Source organism: Lactuca virosa, chromosome 4 (genome assembly GCF_052849685.1).
Source record: "Lactuca virosa cultivar CGN04683 chromosome 4, Lactuca_virosa_CGN04683_v6, whole genome shotgun sequence".
Lineage (NCBI taxonomy): Eukaryota > Viridiplantae > Streptophyta > Magnoliopsida > Asterales > Asteraceae > Lactuca > Lactuca virosa.
In genome coordinates, this window is record NC_136429.1 from 52,205,914 (window position 1) to 52,225,487 (window position 19,574).

At 39.9% G+C, this 19,574-nt stretch overlaps 2 protein-coding genes across 2 annotated transcripts; one reads left to right on the forward strand and one right to left on the reverse strand.

Annotated features, from left to right (window-relative positions):
- The first annotated feature begins 8,399 nt into the window (after positions 1 to 8,399).
- LOC145104447 (uncharacterized) lies at positions 8,400 to 10,061 on the forward strand. The gene is made up of 5 exons (XM_079041694.1): positions 8,400 to 8,864; positions 8,934 to 9,183; positions 9,268 to 9,492; positions 9,600 to 9,814; positions 9,885 to 10,061. Exons 1-5 carry the CDS (start codon positions 8,400 to 8,402, stop codon positions 10,059 to 10,061), a joined length of 1,332 nt encoding a protein of 443 aa, XP_078897820.1.
- A 1,471-nt stretch (positions 10,062 to 11,532) lies between these two features.
- LOC145104126 (uncharacterized) lies at positions 11,533 to 16,949 on the reverse strand. The gene is made up of 13 exons (XM_079041407.1): positions 16,560 to 16,949; positions 15,905 to 16,066; positions 15,600 to 15,809; positions 15,402 to 15,515; positions 15,210 to 15,311; positions 14,915 to 15,100; positions 14,757 to 14,846; positions 14,542 to 14,676; positions 14,321 to 14,443; positions 14,148 to 14,233; positions 13,067 to 13,679; positions 12,899 to 12,976; positions 11,533 to 12,820 (listed from the first exon to the last, which is right to left on the reverse strand). Exons 1-13 carry the CDS (start codon positions 16,821 to 16,823, stop codon positions 11,795 to 11,797), a joined length of 3,189 nt encoding a protein of 1,062 aa, XP_078897533.1. The 5' UTR covers positions 16,824 to 16,949; the 3' UTR covers positions 11,533 to 11,794.
- Positions 16,950 to 19,574: the final 2,625 nt, after the last annotated feature.

The following is a 19,574-nucleotide window of genomic DNA, read 5'->3' on the forward strand; positions in this document are numbered from 1 at the left end:
GAAGATGATAAAACTAAGGTCAAAAGATTAATTAGTTAATTCTTTAAGATTGGCGATTTGGTGAGAGATATTGTCGATTCTAGGGTTTTCGCTATGGTTTTTTGTGTAATCACCGTCTGTTGAACAGCGTTTTCGACCCATTCAACGGCAAAATCACCGGCAAATGCTTTGACTTTCTCCAATACGCCGAAATCAGCCACGGATGAAGACGAATCGGGTGATATGTTCGATTTGTTTTCCGATGATTCCTCCATATTTCGTCGGAGATCCGAGTAACAATATACAATGATAATCAGGAGTTGCAATGACAAAAAGCTAAAGGATCTGTTGAATCGCAAACGAGATAATTCGAGGAGGGATTAGACTTACCAGTTGACGATAACAGAAACAAAATAGCGATAATGACGAAAGCATTGCGAGAAGACGTTGGAGAATTTTTCCGAAGCTTCTTCTTCAATTCTTCAGGGATTAGACGATTGAGACGACATGAAGGGAATATAATCGATCTGTCGATCCAAATCACATTGTCGGTCTGTTGTTTCTTTGATTCATCATCGACGAGCTGGACATTAGGGAGTGTTCATGGCTGGAGGTGGGATGAAGGTAGGAGAGAGGCGAGATGATGAGATAGAGAGAGAAAGGGGGAAGGGGAAGGGCTTGACATTAGGTTATCTCTAAAATGCCCCGAATTCATGTGAAATAAGATGCTCCAGCCTCTTTTTTCCCCTAGTTATTTACAAAAATGCCATAAATCATCCTAACCTTCAATTATTTTGATCTAACGGCCTTCGTTTGGTTCTCAGGTTCTCGAGAAACTTTGAGTTCTCAAATGATCATTCCTCTCTCTCTCTCTCTCTCTCTCTCTATATATATATATATATATATATATATATATATATATATATATATATACATGTTTAACATTATTGTATCCGAAACTTAAGGGATTATACCATGTTTTTAATGTTAGTGATAGGATAACTACATAAAATATATCTTGACAATATTTGTACCGCGTATCAAAATTTATGGTTGCGCCACTCAGAACCGGATACAAACGAATTTGGGTCAGATCGGAACCATACCAGGATCCAATTTTCGTGTGCATCTCCAACCATGTTTCATTCTAGAACAAATTACGCGAATGGTCCTTTAGGTTTTGGATTTTTCCCTAATGTAGTCCCTACGGTACTTTTTTCCTCAAATAGTACCTACGGACCATAAGTTGCACGCGTTTGGTCCCTGGGTTGGATGTCCGTCCATTCCAACGTTAAGCTGCTCCATTTGACTTGCACATGAGGGTATTTATGTCATTTTAGCCTAAAGGACCTTTTCTGAACATATAAATTAATAGCTATATCCATTAAGGTGGAGGGGTTTAGTTTCAGACATTGACTTTACACTCTATCTCTTTCCCCAAGAAAACCTTTTAATCATCCCATCTTCTTCAATCGTGAGTTCTTATCGTCGTCCGACAAAACAGTTCAACTGATTGAAGGGTGTATAGAGGAAAATGCTGCTCACATTGTGGTCTTTACGTCCACGCTACACCCAACCACCTGACCTACGTAAAGAATATGGTAAGCACAGACCTTGTAATGCTAGGTTTTGACGAAATGTAATTTTACTTTCCTCCATCATTAACATTTTATTGTTCTTAAATGTTCACATCAGGTTCTACTTCAAGCTTTTGCACATTCAAGATAAATCATGGGGGTTCATTCACAAATACGGTATCTGGAAGGTCATACATAGATGGGCTTGTGGATCACTTTGATTTTGTGGGCATGGATGTGTTTTCAGTCCACGAGTTAGATGATATGATGGCAGTTTTAGGGTAAAATGATGGAGGTATAATGTTTTACCATTTCATGATCCCAGAGACAGACTTGGATAGTGGATTGTTACCCCTTGGCACTGATCAGGAAGTCATTCAGCTGTCAAGGTATGTGCTTAATCATAAGGAAATTAATTTGTACATCGAGCATGGAAATACTAGAGTAGTCCCTTACTTTAAGTCCCCATTGAAGGTTCGTATTGAGGAAGTTGAAGGGAATCATTCTCCTGAAATGAATAGGGTTAGAATGAAAAAGAAATCAGTTGGGTCATGTAGTAAAAAGTTGGATTTGAATGAGTCCACTGATTTGTCAAAGTTAATTGTACCCTATGAACCTGTGATCAACAAAAAACACTTAGTTGATCGAGAGAGTGATCCCTTTAGGGGGGTACAGTTTGAGGATAACCATGGTAAAAAAGATGTTGACACAGGGGATGATCACCAACCAAAATGGGATGTTGATCCAGTGGATGATTATGTGGTAATGGGGGATGTGGACGCAGAATATGGTGGGGAAAAAAATCTACATGATGTTGAGTTTTTTGAGGATGAATATAGTGGAAGTAAGGAAAGTGTTAGTGAGGGTCCTTGGAGTGAGGGTAGTAGGAGTGAGGGTAATATGACAGATGATGAGAGTGAGGACGAAGACTTCTTTGTGGATTTAGAAAATATTGTAGATGATGTGGATGTTGATATGAAAGAATTTCATATACATGTTGATGAAGATGTTGAGTGGGTTAAAAAACCACCAAAGAAGCAAGTGGTAGTGGTGTTGACTTGACTGAAGGTGAAGATTTGGAGGTCGTAGACCCATAATCGTTTGAGTCACCTATTGTAGATGAAGAAAACAACAGAGAGAGGATGTTCAGAGACATAAGAAAGAAAAAAAGTTGTTCTGAGGGTGTAGTTCATCCAAAGGCTTTCACATTTGTATCCCAGAAACAAAATCATAAAAAGTGAGGAGCAGTACGATCACGCCTTTGCCTTGCCACGATCTCCTAATGTACCTGAAACAATAAACTGAAACTGTAAGCCCAAAAGCTTAGTGAGTTACCCCCAAAATACCCATACACACATAACCATACACATACAGCAATGAACAGCATAATATGGGTCCAGTCAACCATCAGGTTGGAATACCCCTGGCCCTCAACCATCGGGTTGGAATGCCAACATAATACGAGCCCACTCATCCTCGGGATGGAATGCTCTCGGACCACAACCATCAGGTTGGAATGCCCATACACCCACGCATATAACAACAACTAATATGGGTCCAATCATCCCTCGGGATGGAATACCCCAGTCCCTCAACCATCGGGTTAGAATGCCAACCTACTATGAGTCCAATCATCCTATCGGGATGGAATACTCCTAGCCCACAACCATCGGGTTGGAATTCCCTACCTACTATGAGTCCAATCATCCTACCGGGATGGAATACTCCTGGCCCACAACCATCAGGTTGGAATGCCCACATACTAACAAATATGTGCACCTATCAGATAATCACATAGCAGTCTATAGAAACAACATACTAGGGTCTTATCATCCTCGGGATGGGATACCCTCCACTACTGCTCAATCATGTGCACCTATAACAGGTAATCCTCTACCAGCATACACACAGTCAGACCACTATAGGTCACTAAGCGTAACCACATCCGATCTAACCGGATACCGACCTAACCGATCATACAAGCATATAACCATCCTATCTATCAGGATGTCGAGCTAACATATCGTAATAGTAACTATCTCAAATAACAAATCAAAGGGTCGGCCTTGGTGCCTTAGACCCTTGAGTATAGTAAGGATAACTCACCTTGAAATGCTGAACTGAAGAGATAAGATCAAATCCTCTGCTCACTGCCACGAACTCCACCACCTAACACTTGACGAAACCATATCTATAAGTGCCCAATTTACCAGAATACCCTTGGAAGTCAAACTGATCAACTCTTTGTCAAAGTCAAAGTCATGGTCAAAGTCAACCTTCCTGGTTGACCCTACTCGCCGAGTCAACCTAGTGACTCGCCGAGTTCATGAACTCAGAAACCCCACAATTCGCGACTCGACTCGCCGAGTCACCCCATGACTCGTCGAGCCCTTCAATCTGAGTCCTAGTCTGTCCAACACACTGAGTCCACTCGACTCACTGATCCACATTATAACCAGATGGGTTAGGTTTTGCGACCCGACTCGTCGAGTCCAAGAACAGACTCGTCGAGTTCACTTAAGTCATCCTCATACAGACGATTTCAGTCCATCCCACTGCTTCCAACTCATAGATCTGGACTCCTAAGGCTAGTTTTACACGTAAAGTTTCCAACTTTACGTGCATGCAAGGTGATTTTGGCTCAATACAAGCTAGAGAGAAGGTTCAAGACAAGAAGGCTCACAAACAAGCTAAAGGGCTGATACTTTATGCCTCCATGGACCAAGATAAGTCTAGATCTGAAGTTGCAACCCCAGATCTAGTCCCAAAACCCGAAATGGATCCCAAACATGCTAAATAGCCCCAAATCATCATCCAATAATAGACCTAGAAGGGAAAAGCTCAAAATAACGACTTGTTACCTCAGAAATGTGCCCAAGATGAAATTGATTCTGGATCTACACGAACTCCTTGATGCTAGCCTCTTGATCTACAAGTTTCCTTCACTATAATCCTCTTCCAAAGCTTCCAATCACTTAACAATGGAGGTTTACACGATTTAGGGTTTACTGACTCTCAAGGGGTAACAAAGAGGCTGGGGTGAGGACATAAGGTCCTTTAAATAGGGTGCAAATCCTAAAATTAGGGTTTTCTCTTCCCAGCACCGACTCGTCGAGTCCCGCCGCCGACTCGGCGAGTTGGTCACTTCACATGTGGCCAAAACCCGCTCCGACTCGACGAGTTAAGATACCTACTCGTCGAGTCTACTCCTTTATTTACACCTAGCACCCCGAACTTATATTCCTGAATTTGGGATGTTACAACTCTCCCCCACTTAAATTAGGCTTCGTCCTCGAAGCCTGCTGCAGCACACAATTTCGGATAACACTCCTACATTGCAGCCTCCGGTCTCCCAAACCATCCCAAATCTCTTCAGGAGCTACTACTGCGTCCCTTCTAAGGACAACTCCTTCCTGTCATGAACACACTTTCCTGACTTGCGAAAGTTAGATACTACTATAATTCACTGGGCTCTCTCACAGGACTAATCTATCTTTCCCTTTCCAAAACTGGCGATAACCCGAGTAACTTGCAATATTGGAAACTCATCATGTCCCCTTCCTGAATCTAGTCCCTTTCCGCGCTGACAGGATGATGCATCCTTCAGCTTTCGGGTAACTCCCAGGAACAACCAGCTATATCACATACACGCTCAAACCTGGCCCAATCAGCCTCGGGCTGGAATACCAGGTACGCCTACGACGGGTCCAGTCATCCCTAGGATGGTATACCCTCGTATCCTCACGCCTGTTTGGCCCAATCAACCCTCGGGTTGGAATACCAAACACATCAGGTTCAATCAATCATAGGATCCGGTCATCCCCATGATGGAATACCCTAGATTGGAATACCACCACGTTCATAACCCATGTCTACAACCATACTCGGAATCCAAGGATTTATCCTTGCATCTCCTTCACACTTCTCTGTTTCGACACAACCGAGCACAGCTCGCCCAAATCTCGACAATATGTCCAATCCGAACACGCTCCTACAACAGACCTAATCACACAATCTCTATGCCCACAACCTATGATTGGAACACCCTCACATGGTCCTCAGCATAGGTCTGGATTGCCTCTGAGCCCACATCATGAGTCTGGTATGCCCTCCCCGGCCCTCCGCTCATGACTGGAATGCTCCCGACGACCGATCGACACTACCTTCGTCACTTCAGTTGCCAAACACTCCGACCCTGCAGGTATCCCCTTTCCTCCGCCACTCGAAGGGCCTAATCGACGCTCCATTCATCAATAAACAATATACGATACAAAAACTACAACCACACACGAATCACGACAACACAAACCATCAACAACATACCTATCACTACCGGCCAACCAGCACGGCACTCGTATCTAACCCATATCACCCCCTTTCGGGTTAGAATACCAACATGTCTAATCACTTCAACTACTGTGTTGAAATTCTGAGGGTTTGTTGGCCTACCGCCTCAACCCTACCGCTCCCTTCGAGTCTCCGTGCCTACGACTTACAGTCGGCCCGCACTGGGTATCTTGGCCCACTGCATAAAGCAGGACCGCCTCAACCCTATCCAAATGCCATAAACGATCAAGAAAAGATCTAACCCGGTTCACAGAACCTGAATGACAGGATATTCAAATCCCAAACCTTCCCAAAACTGACTAATACCCATTCGGATTCACCCTCAGTCCCCAACTGGAGTATTACCCGATCCAAGAAGATGAAGCCTCGGCGACACTCCGAACTGATGGAATCACCAAGATCCTTTGAACTCCGTCCGTCCTCTAATAACAACTTCCAATCAGCCAAAATACACTGGAGTCCTCAATATACCGGACCGCCTTATTGCACCCCTCTAGTAGCCGTCATCCAAACTGCATCAGGAAGCACCTTCCAGAGCAAACACCGCATCCGAGAATTTCCAATTATCCCCCAATTAGAGCACTAACTATTGTCTACCGGCGGCGAAGCTGGTACGCCACTCAACTATCCCTATCTGAGGCAACGAACTTCAAAGAATCTGAGTTCCTACTGATGATTTATGAATCCCTGAATCACGACTGCTCGTCCTGGTCTGGCGATTTCTCTGTCCTATCCCTTTCTCTTGAATGCACCAATGGATCCTACCCATCTAAGATCTCTTAACAATACATTCCCCCTAGCATCTCCTACGCCCTAATAACTCACGCAGAAAGAAACGGAAACTCATAATATAAATATGAACAAAAGATAGGAAGAAAGACATACCGGTCATCACCTCTGGCGCTGTCCCGGTCTCGTCGGTCATAAGCTGATAGGCACGCCCTTAAGCCCTCGGAGGCTCTGCTCTACCCTGACCCCCGTCAGTAAGCCTCAAGGTGGCTGGTGTTGGGGCCTGCACTAGCCTAGCAGCCAAAAGAGGACACTGGGCCTTCATATGGCCCACCTGCTCGCAATGATAACAAAGTCGGACTCCGGCGGCTGGAGTCTGCTGTCTGCAGTCCCTGGCTATGTAACCCTCCTTACCACACTTTTGGCACCCAGAGGAAGACCGACAACCTCCATCATGCACCTTGCCGCACTTCCCACAAGTGCGACTCCTCTGACTTCCCTGTCGATAATCAGTGACCCTCAACCGTTTCGGCGCAGGCTGTGACTGCACCGGGTCCTGTCTCTGCTCCCTCAGATGGAGCTCAATCTCTAACTCACGCCGCCTGGCGGCCTCCTGCAACTCCAACAAAGTATCACATCTCTAGGTGGACACAAACTATCTGATGTCCCTCTTAAGCATGCTCAGATACCGGGTCATCTGAGCCTGCTCCGAAGCAAACTCAGGGCAGAACATCGCCCTCTCCGTAAACATCCTGGTGATCTCCGTCACCGACTCTAAATCCTGTCTAAGCTCCGAAAACTCATGATCCAATCTCTCCCGCTCTACCCGTGGAACATAATGAGTACTGAACATATCCCGAAACTGATCCCAAGTCACCGCAGCTCGCTGCGCGTCAGAGTATGATCTCGTAGTCAACCTCCACCAATCCTTCGCCCCGAGCCTCAAAAGGTTCAGAGCACACCTCACCCTCTGCTCGGCAGGGCACGAACACGTGAAGAAACATCCCTCCACATCCGACAACCATCTCATTGCAACGATCGTATCCTGAACCCCGTCGAAGGTTGGGGCTTCGTATTATCGAAGTCCCGGTACCGGAAGCCCCGTCCGGCTCCTCCCCCTGCCGCTGCTATAGCCGCTCTAGCTGTCGCGGCAGCCGTCTCGGTAAGAGCTGCATAACAATCATCGAAGTACTCCATCATAGCGGACTTAATAGTCCCGCACAACTCCGGAATCTGACCCCGGAAAATCTCGACCACCTCCTCGCCGATGATCTCCCTGACCCGATCCTCTGTCAACATTGGCCCCTCCTGGCCGATAATCTCAGGTGCCACTGGGGCCCCCTGATCACCCTGTCCTGATCCTGATCCTGATCCGGATCCCGTCCCGACACGTCTCGTAACCACCATACTGAAAATATAAGAGGATTTACATTTTGAAAAAAATGACAAAACAAGGATTAGGGCTAAGTGTAGAGGAGTGGTCCCAGATATGAGTGGTGGGCCATGGACAAAGTCAAGGACTGGATTCAAGGACAAAACAGTAAATATGAAAGAGGGTAAATGTTTTGGGTTGTACTAGTGTCTAGACCTAAAGAGACAGATGACTAGGTGGTGAACACCCTAGTTACTGAACATCGGTGTGTGCAATCAAGAACCATTAAAGCTTGCAACTACAAATTCATTGCAACAAACATTGTGAAACAAATTGAGAGTAATCCAACCATTCCAGTAAATGCACTTCAAGAAGATCTCATCCAAAAATTCGAGATGAACATGTCAAGAATGAAGGTACATCGGGCAAAGGAATTGGCTCAGAAGCATGTTTTTGGGGATTTTCAGAAACAATATGCAATTTTGAGGGACTATGGACTAGAGTTGATGGAAAGAAACCCAGGTACTAATGTGAAGATCGATTGTTACACTGAGCCAAATTTAAATTTTGATTCAAGGACATTTAGGAGAATTTACATTTGTTTAGGAGCATTAAAGGAAGGATTTAAGGCTAATCTAAGGGATTTCATAGGGTTGGATGGTACTTTCATGAAAGGTCCCTATCCTGGTCAAATTTTGACTGCCGTAGGGGTAGATTCCAATAAAGGGATATATCCTCATGCATATGCTCTTATTGAGAATGAAACCACAAATTCATGGACATGGTTTTTGGAACAACTTGCTGATGATCTGGAACTTTATGCTATTTCAAACTTCACTTTCATCTCAAATAGGCAGAAGGTACATATACTTCAACTTAATTTGATATTGTTGTTATTTAGTCAAGTAAGTATTGAAATATTTAAATAGGGCATCATTCCTGCAATTGTCAAACTTTTCCTTCAAGCTGAGCATAGGTTCTGTCTGATGCATATTTATGAAAATATGAAAAGACAGTGGAAGGATAAAGAGCTCAAAGATTTGGTGTGGGCATGTGCAACTGCTACTACTGTAAGGCATTTTGAGAAAGCATTAGAAGAGCTAAAGAAATTCAAAGCTGAAGCTCATGATTGGCTGATACAGATTCCTCCAACTCATTGGGTGGGATCTCATTTCTCAGGTTAGTACTTCATCTTTCCTTTATGTTAACATTTACTTGTCATTGTTAGGATTTGTTCTCATTTTGTATTATATGACTAAACAGGGAGGGCACATACTAACATCTTGTTGAATAACCTGTGTGAGGTTCTGAATGGAAAAATACAAGGTGGTAGGGACAAACCTATCATTTATTGTTTGGAGTATATTAGAGAGTATTTGATGAAGAGAATTTGCAATGTCCAAAGAGAGATTGATAGATGTCATGGTCCTCTCACACCAACTGCCACTAGTCTTCTTGATCAAATGAAAGACAAGCACAAAAGCACAGGTGTATTTTCAATGGGGTTAAAACTCAAGTCACTACTCATTGGGGTGATCAGTTTATTGTGAATTTGGATGAAAAAACATACACATGTAGACATTGGGAAATTACAGGCATGTTATGCTCACATGCAATAAGTGCAATATGGGACAAGATTAAACATGGAGCAAAGAATGTTCCTGAGTTGGAGCATTGGGTCCACCCATGCTACTGGCTAGTTACATGGGCAGAAGTGTACAAACACAAAATTGAACCTATAAATGGTAGATTGATGTGGCCCAAATCACAATGCCCAACCAAGTTGCTTCCACCCAAACATGTTGTTCAGGTATGTCTTCATATATCAATATAACTGCAGTTTTTTAAGAACAACAATTTAATCTTATGTACATTTGTAGGTGGGTAGGCCCAGGAAGAAAAGGAAGAGGGCATATGATGAACCTGCTACACAGGGGCATAAACTGTCCAATAGGTGGACCACTGTCACATGTGGAAAGTGCAACAACAAAGGGCATAATTCAAGAACTTGTAAAGGTCAAGGTGGCCCTAATGACAAAAGAACTGAAGAAACATGATGATAGAAGTGAGGATGGGGGTGTTGTTGAGAACCATTAGGTCTTTTGATGTAATTTGCACTTTACTTTTATGGTTATGTTAACACCTATGTTTATGTACCAAACAATACTTACTTTAGGCTCCTTATTTTGTATGGTCATGCATGTTGACCTTGAATCATTGTACACATAGGTAAACTATGAAACAATGTCAACTGCTGTTGTGATATACAATAGCATTTTTGTTATATTTTTGTTCTTGTCAACTAGTATTTGTGATATTCAAAGTGTATGGTCATGCATGTTGAATTGGTGTTCTTGTCAAATAATATTTGATTGCACAAAGTCATGACACAATAACCTTGTTCTGAAATTAAACCATTTGATTACACAAAGACTATAACATTCAGACAACATTAATCAGAACATAATTTCCTGCAGTCAAACTCAAAAAAGACACAAACACTACATAAACCATGCTACAATTTCTTGTCTTCGGACTCAAAATAAGACCACCAGTACATTAACCCTATGACTACGACACTACTTCTTGCATTCAGACACCACATTCAGAGGCAACTTCAACCATGCTTCAAGTAACGAATTGCAAAAAGACCCCAACTGAAGAGAATGATTAACTTATACATCCTAGCTTGCAGTGTAGCTTGTTGAAGAGATTCTTGGAGCTTGTTCATAGACCTGATTAACCCAGGTATCACTTCCACCAATCTAGGGCACATGGGCTCATCAAACCACCCAATCCAACCACACCTTCTCTCATTACGAAGACAATACCAAAATCGCCTTCCAGGGTTGCGATCTGACCGGAAGTGACGATGGCTAGATCACGATTTCCACAAGCACATATCGGCATTTTCCACAGCTTTCTTTCTCTAACAGTAGTAGTGATCGATTGAATTAGGAGGAAGAACAAGAATAAGTAATATAGGCGTTAATTGATATGTTCAGAAAATGTCATTTAGGCTAAAATGACATAAATACTCTCATGTGCAAGTCACATGGGGGCAACTTAACGTTAGAATGGACGGACATCCAACTCGGAGACCAAACGCATGCAGCTTATGATCCGTAGGTACTATTTGAGGGGAAAAAAGTACCGTAGGGACTACATTAGGGAAAAATCCAAAACCTAAAGGACCATTCGCGTAATTTGTTCTTCATTCTATAAACTGTAAGGCATACCGCCTAACATATCCACAATGTGATGATTTTGGACACAGAAACTAGATATAGTACTAGTAAGTCCTAAACCCAAGCCGAACTTGAAAAGTGAAAACTAGCATTTCAACCTTCAGATAAAGTTGGGGTCGGAGAGTTTAACCTAATCCTAATAATTTAAGGTAAACTCATTTTTTATCAATTTTAATTTTATTACATACCAATATATTCATCCAATCACACGTGAAGCAAATCATACATATCATTATGAAACAACTAGTATCAAATAACGAAAAGCAAAGGGAGAGAAAGAGAGCATCAAAGACTTTGTTAGTAATAATTAACATGCCAGTAACCAAAATATTTCACATATCCTACAATACAACCCAAACCAACACACAAACAAGCAAACAAACAAAAAAAAATCCAATTACAAAGCAAGTTTACTGTCTACAAAATTATATCACATCAGTAAAACGACATGATACAATCTGTGTAGTAAAAGTGGCAAATCACACCCTATCTCCTCCTAACTTCTTCTCTACACTCGCTATACCTAAAAAAACCAACTTACCTTACCGATTCAGAATGCATTTTTCATAAAGAGCCACCAGGTCTTTCTTATTAGGATTCTTCAACTGTAGCAGTTCAGCACCAAAGTTATGTTTGGTAAGCTCTTGTTTCAGTTTCAAAATCGTAAACTTTGTATGATCTTCATCGCCTTTAAAGACAGACCCACCATCTTCTGTAGAAGCAAATTTCAGTGGGCTAGTCGTACTCCTTGACCTCTTATTTACTCTTTTACCCCCAAGACCATGACCATCACCATTACCATCATCAACATCCATTTCTTGAACAGAATCCAACGTGTCTTCAACCCTCACACGTTTCCCATGTGAAGCGGTTTTTAACCTGCCATCTAACGCGGATTCGTTAAGGCGGACAGTAGTCATTTGCTGTTGGAGCAAATCGAGTTTCCCTTGAGTTGCTTGAAGCTGAACCGAAAGCGCTTCCGCCCGGTTATTCGCTTCTGCCCGAGCTGCCCGTTCCGTTTCCAGAAGCGCTTCCAGAACTTGTACAGTACTAGCTCGTTGTTCGTTGTTTGATTCCAGAAGCTTCTCGATCTCTTTCTCCCTTTCCCCGACTCTCGCTTCCAACATTGCCACTTTGGACACCGCGTCCAGCTCAGCAGACCGGAATCTTTCCAGCTCATCCGCTAAATCTTTCGTTTGTCTCTCGAGATTTTCAATACGTCTTTCGGATCTTGCGATTTCGGTCAGTCGTTCGCCAGCTAGTTTTTGGATTTCGTTTTTTTCTTTTTGGGCAGTTACGGCTTCTGCCCGGGCAGTGTCGGCTAGCTGAGTTGCCCGTTTCGTTTCCTTTTCCGCGTTTTTACATCTTTCTTGGACTTCTTCAAACCGCTCAAACTCTGACCGGTATTTTTGTTCTAGATGAATCTTTTCTTGTTCTAGAATTTTTGCTTCTCGTTCGTATGATTGAGCTCTCCCGTTTGCTCCTTCCAACCTCTCTCCCAACTCCTTCATTTGGCTTTTCAACGAAGATATTTCCAAATCATAGTTCTTTATCTTCGACTCTGCTGTCTACAAAAACAGCAATGTACTTTGTAAAAAGCAAGCCAACACATTAAGTCAAAAAAGTATATAAACCATTTATCTTACCTTCAGTTGCAAGCTTAAAGTAGTGACACACTGCTCAGCATGTTCAAGCTTTGATGCCCTATCTTTCAATTCAGCTTCCTATAGAAATATTCAAAGCAAAGTTGATTGGTATTATAAGATAAATAAAGGTATTATATTGAATAAAGAATTGTGAAAATGTTTTTTTACCTTATCGGCCATAGTACCGGAGAATTCTGCTCTGAGAACATCTTCGCGTTGTTGAGTTTGTTTGTTTGACCGGTCTTGAACAGCAGCAGCCTTTTCAAGAGCGGTTTTAGCTTCCCTGACAGCAATGTCATATTTACGTTTCCACTCCTCGGCCTCTTCTTGGGCAGACATGGTTTGTTCTCGGGCAGCAGCTAATCGTACTTCAGCTGCATTGCTTCTTGATTTCAGATTTGCAACTTCTGAGGCGGCTTGATTTTCTGTGGATTTTTGTTTTGATAACGAAGCTTCGTATTTTCGTTTCCATTCCATGGATTCATGTTTTGTGGATTCGATTGTTTTTGAAAGAGTGGAGCATCTTTCGTCTAATGAGCTTGAGTTTTTTTGGAGATTTGTTATTCGGCTCATGTAATCTTGTGTCAGTTTATTTTTGTCATTGATGGCGTCCTCATAGCGCTTTAAGTAATCGGATTTGTACTTTTCACTTGCTTCTAATTGTTTAGTGAGAAGTTCCATTTTGTCTTCGATTGAACGGCATTTTAAGTTGAGGGAGCTTTTTTCAGAGGTGATTTGATCAATTTGTTTCTTTACTAAATCAAGAATTGGGCCTTCCAGACTAGAACAAAAACAAAAATAAAAATAAAATGTTACTACTTAGAATATATATATATATATATATATATATATATATATATATATATATATATATATATATATATATATATATACTCTAATAAATGAAGATCCATTTTGCCACATGTCAATCTCTCATAAGTTTTGACACTTGTCATTTTGTGGTATTTTTGAAATAAATAATATCCACATGTCAATTTCTAAGTTTTTTTAATTTTTAAAATTTAAAAGTCACATAATACATATAGTTATATTAGTAAGTATTAAATGTAATAAATGTGATCATAAATTGCAATAAATATGTTTTTTCCTTTCTTATTTTAAAATTTAAATTTAAAAAATACTTAATATTTACATTTTGATATTTAATTTTTTTATTTAACCCATGTAATACATGGGTCTCACACCTAGTATATATATAAATATAGATAACAAACTGGATTTGACAAACCTTTGGCGTAAGAATGAAGTTAGTTTCTGCCATTTTTCTGGACCATGACAGGTTGATTCATATTTTGATAAAAGCCGATCAAGAACCTATATGACAAACAACAGCCATTTCAATTTTCAACAACATTAATCACTATTTAGAAATTAACTGATATTATAATAACACTTCAATACCTTCACAACATCGTCTAACTTTGTGGAAGGAGACTGACAGGTTTTTCTTAGTTCTTTTTCCATGTTCTGTATGGCAGTTGTGCATTGCAAGTAAGCCTCTCTAAAGGCATTCCTTTTATGATCCTGCAAGAGTTTAATAGCCATAAAAAACAAGAACAAATGATTAAACAAGAAATTTAACTGTTAAATTTTAAAAAGGAGGCAAAGCACAAGAAAATTACCTCAAAAGCCTTTTTCAAAAACGTATGAAAACGTTTTTCGTACTTTTGTCTAGCAGAACCAGATCCCACTGCAATGGCATTAAAGTTGGCCATTGCCTTTTGAACAGCCTCTTCATGTGCTTCTCTCATTGCAGCCTACAGTGATTTGAGGGAAGATTTTATAAACACTTGCCCACTGGTTTATATAAAAAATAAAAGAAAATAATGAATCATACTTCCTCAGGTGGCTTTGTACGATCGAAGATTGACACATAAAGATCAGTAGCTGACTCATATGCCCTTTCACACTCTGCTTCTTCAACACTCTGTAAATTGTAAATAGTTTAGGAAAACACAATAAAGAATAAAAAAATATTTTTTATAGAAAACTAACCTGCCATGAGGAGGTTATTGTAGGCACTGCACCATTATTAAGAGCATCTAGAAAAGACTGAGTGATACGTGCAAAAATAGGTCCAGTCATAACTGTGGACCCCATTTGCTTGGGCCTAGTCCTCTCAAAAACAAACCTTGTTAAAGCATCAAGTCCTGCTTTGAACTCTGGCCTCATGTCACCCAACTACATATCACAAAACAAAATCGAATTAATAGATAAAACAAATGACTACCTATTAACACGTTTTATTGTATTAATAATAATATTTAAGTTCATCAAAACAATCACTTACCGGAATCTGGTCAAGTCGTTGTAGCTCATTCTCATTGTTCACAGGTCTAACAAGAGTGAAGCATTCTCTATCAGGGAAAAGAGCTCGAATGGATTCACGAATCTAGCAATTATAAATTGTTAATTAGTAAAATGTTATGCACAAAATGGGTGATAGTGAGTTTGAGTTTTAATGTGTAACTAAGTAACTAACCTCATTCTTGGCAGCAATATCTCTAACAGCACCATTAACAGGCCTCAAAGCAAGCTCTAGGTAATCACGAGGAGTTATTTTCCTATTATCCTCAGCTAAGTCCAAATAAAAGTCCTGTAATTTGAAAACTTTGTAGTAAGAAAAAAGGATAACAAGAGCATTTGCTGTAATTGTTAACAAGCAAGATTATGTTGTTACCCTTAAAAGCCAGACAAAGATTGGGGAGAATTGTCCAAGCTCAGAAGCTGTAGTCTTTCCTCCAGAGGCTCTTACACGAATATGTTTAGTCATTTCTGTTACAAGAGAGAGGCGATCAAGTGCAGCCTCATCAATACCTCCCATTTGGTTGTATATGAACATGCTTGATAAGAGGACAGCTAGAGAGAAGATCTGTGTGCTGTATGTCCCCTGTATAATGGAGCAGGAAGGAAAAGGAATTCACATAAGATTATGGGGAAATCAGTTAAAAAAGATTAACTGAATTTAGAAGAAGTGAAGGCAACCGTTTGATCGTAGGCATCAATTCCTTCGCTATCTAAGAGTAACAGGCTGTATTCAGTTCCATCAAGAGCGGTTCTTTTTATAGGAGTACTCCATAGCCAAAGGCCTTTTGTACATGGGCGATGAGTTGATGCCACTTGAAATCCACTACTCCTACCAAGAAGCTACAAAAAATGTTAAACAGACTGTTAGAACAAAGATAATCAATCACCTAGTCCACTCATCAACAATATGAAATAGTAAAAAACACCAAACTGCAGAAAAACTAGAAATCAAAGCAATTACACATCGCTAACTTGCAAGTGTCATTAGTTATTGCCAAGTGTCATTAGTTATTGCATATTTTTATGAAGTAGATATAATGAATTTTACAACATGTGTGCTACCCTAAACTGGTAGCAGTCCAGCCGATATATGTAACTGATAGTCATTCCACGATGCTAATTCTACCTAAAACCCTAGGGCCTAGATTCGGAATTACTAATTCAATTGTGCACAAAGCCGCAGATAAATCATGCTACATTTTAAGAACTTCCCCTAACATCCTAAAATTGAGCAATCTATAAGCATTGTACTTAAGTTAAACAATCTCTCCACCTAAAAATAGAAACAAATTTCAGAAACCCTAAGTCTTTCCTGCCAAAACCCCAAAATTACCTGATTCAATATAAAACTCTTTCCCTGTCGAGCACGACCGCAGACCGAAACAACGCCAACGGGTTCTTTGACGAGCTGAAGAACAGAGACAGCTTCCGGATCCATCTGGAACTTCCCTTTCTCGTCACAGTAGACAAGGCGGATAGCTCTCGCTTGGCCGGAGGGTACGGCGCTGGATGAAGGAAAATTAGGAGTTGAAGGAGATGCGGTCGCCGGAGATTTCGGCGACGAGTCATCGGAAGAGCCTCTGCCGAAAAATCTCATCGCCGGTGGGTAGATCGTATGGTGTAAAGTAAGTCCTGTGAGTTGTGCTTACGAGATTGCTTTTTGGGAACGATAAAAGTGTGGGGGAATTTTGAAACGGATGGCGGTCGGAGGGAAAAGAAAGGTTTATGGGCCGCACGCTACCTTCGTCGTCTATATTTTTGGGTCAAATCTACTTATTATTGGTCAAATATTCTATCATTTTGCTAAATCGTGTAATACAGCGGATAATATTGTATCCATCCTTGTTAAATAACAAAATATTAAGAAATTGAGAAATTTAACTAAATTATATTTTAGTTTATAGTTAACAAAATAATCATTTATTTTTAAAGTAACCACTATGTGGCCATTCCGGACCTCACGAAAACGGGTCAAGCCCAATTCTATATATGGGCCCTACATACAAAAATCTTAAATAAGCATTCCGAATTTTGAATTTCGAAGGTTGTTCTATCCGTATTTCGAACAAAGTTTTTACCATATATTCATCAAATCAGATGAGTTCTACTCTATAAGTTTACTTTTATTTTTATAGTAATGTATTAAAATGTTATTGGAATTTTGTGTTTGCAAATGAAAAACGAAGATGTTGAGTTAGAAAAAAAAATCATCAAAAACACCTGTAAAATTAACAAAGAAATCATAAAGGGTATTAAAGCTTAAACTGAAAACAAATAGAACTCCGAAAAATAGGAGCGGAGCAAGTTTAGACAAACTTGTTATTATAGACTAGATGCAAATTAATAATGTTTTTTACGGATACGTTTTAGCAAGTTGGTTTTAATTTTGGATACGGTTATGCAAGTTGGTTTTTAATATCCTTCTGAAATCATTTTTGCTTACTTTGAATCTTGTATAAACTTAAACAAGTGTATACTCCACACATTATTTACTCGTTTAATGTTCATCAAGATTGATTTTGGTCAGCAAGTCAATCCATTATACTTAAATACAATTTGTGATACAATTCACCAACATACCTCCCTCATTTAAGTGTAATCTTGATTAACTTAAAACAAAACATAACAACAACAAATTGATGAATAAATGAAATTTCATGACAATTGAATTTCACATTACTATATTATTCATTCCAAATATTCGAATATTGGGGTGTTAGTAAGGATTGGACCCTTTCTATTCAATTGAATACATGAAGATAATACACACAACAATTTACATTCTCATAATTTCTAACTTGACACAATATTTTACTAGCTTGTGTCCCATCCTTTAATAAACATATCAAAGTCAAGTCCTAACTTCTTAAAACACCTAAACTTGATGCTTATATAGGTAGTTTTTTTTGTTCTTGCACCTGCAAACGCAAATTTTCAAAGAACTATTATGAAATAAAATTTCAACCTCCTTAACTTAGAACACATACCTTGGGATGGTAATAATAATGTGTTCCAATCTTTAAATATCAAGCTTTCCACATTGAATTCAACATCTAATATTACATTAGATGGGAATTGGGTATCTCAATAAAAAATATTTTAGGTGGACTTTAAATCCATCCCTACAGCCGCCTTGTGCACACGATCTCTTGCTAACCCTTTGGTTACATGATTGGCTAAATTTAACTGAGTTCTAATGTCACACCCCCGAACCAGGACGGCGGAAACGTCCGGGGGCGGATGACGTCATTGTACAGTATCATAACAATTGAATATGAATGAAACATAGCATTCCAAGGGACTTGCATTGAAAATACACACTTACATAGTTTACATTTTGTACTTGTTCATCAGTTACACAAAAGTGACAAGAAGTAAAATTTCATGAAGTCACACCACTTGATCTCATAGCAGAGCTTATTACCTGTTACTGGTTCCCTGAGAATACAAGTCGTTTTGAAAAGCGTCAACTAAAAAGTTGGTGAGTTCATAAGCATTTTTGTATAAAAATGGTTTTACACTTGTTTAGAATAGTTCTCGTAGTACTTTCAGAAAATCCGATATTTTCTATGAAAATGATTTGTAAGTCTCGTTCCAAAATTGTGAATATATGCATGCGTGTTCTTTGTTATCTTTTGTTTGTAAAAGTAAAGCGAACGTTCCCAGAAAATCCAATATTTTATGATGTAAGAAAAGTTGCAGTCTTAAACCCTAAGATCGGAAGTGTAAGAGACTGAATACTTGGAAAATGATTTGCAGTTTCATAGTTTAATAAAACCGTTGAAGTGTAAGCTTCTCGTAAACCAAAATCGTATTGTTATTCCCTATGTGAGTCAACCATGCTTGATACGACTAAAATGTTTGTCATTACGTTCTTCAGGCGTCGGTTTCGGTAAGATATTTGTCACCCTAGACTGGCCCCGTCTAGCTGTAGCGAACAGCTCAGGTGTGGGGGTGTCAACCTCGTATAGATCTATACACAATTACCTCGCTCTCCCTCTAAGAGACTCTGGTTATAACTACATGACTTACGGTGTACGCTAGGTAGGTACGGCGAAGGAAAGTCTCACAAGAGCCTTAAAAGATTTACGTGAACTATGACTCCTTTTTGCTTGCAAAATAAGATAATTATGTCTTTAAATAGTTATGTGTACCTTTGAAAAGTGTGGTTTGTGACCTCCAAACTATAGCGATTATAGTTTATTATGTTTGTTTGTCAAGACAATTTATATAATCATATATATAAATACATATAAGTTAACATGTCTAGATGTTTTAAAAGAATATATCATATAACTTACATCTAACACAAGTATAAGAACTTTTAGTATGATAAAGACAATTTATA

Excerpts from the sequence above, each read along its gene's own strand:
- LOC145104126 (XM_079041407.1), bottom strand. The coding sequence starts at position 16,823 with ATGAGATTTTTCGGCAGAGGCTCTTCCGATGACTCGTCGCCGAAATCT. Across the intron at positions 14,847-14,914 it reads CAATAACCTCCTCATGGCAG|AGTGTTGAAGAAGCAGAGTG; the intron begins GTTAGTTTTCTA and ends TACAATTTACAG. Across the intron at positions 14,234-14,320 it reads AGTTAGACGATGTTGTGAAG|GTTCTTGATCGGCTTTTATC; the intron begins GTATTGAAGTGT and ends TTTGTCATATAG.
- LOC145104447 (XM_079041694.1), top strand. The coding sequence starts at position 8,400 with ATGAACATGTCAAGAATGAAGGTACATCGGGCAAAGGAATTGGCTCAG. Across the intron at positions 8,865-8,933 it reads TCATCTCAAATAGGCAGAAG|GGCATCATTCCTGCAATTGT; the intron begins GTACATATACTT and ends ATATTTAAATAG. Across the intron at positions 9,493-9,599 it reads AGACAAGCACAAAAGCACAG|GCATGTTATGCTCACATGCA; the intron begins GTGTATTTTCAA and ends GGGAAATTACAG.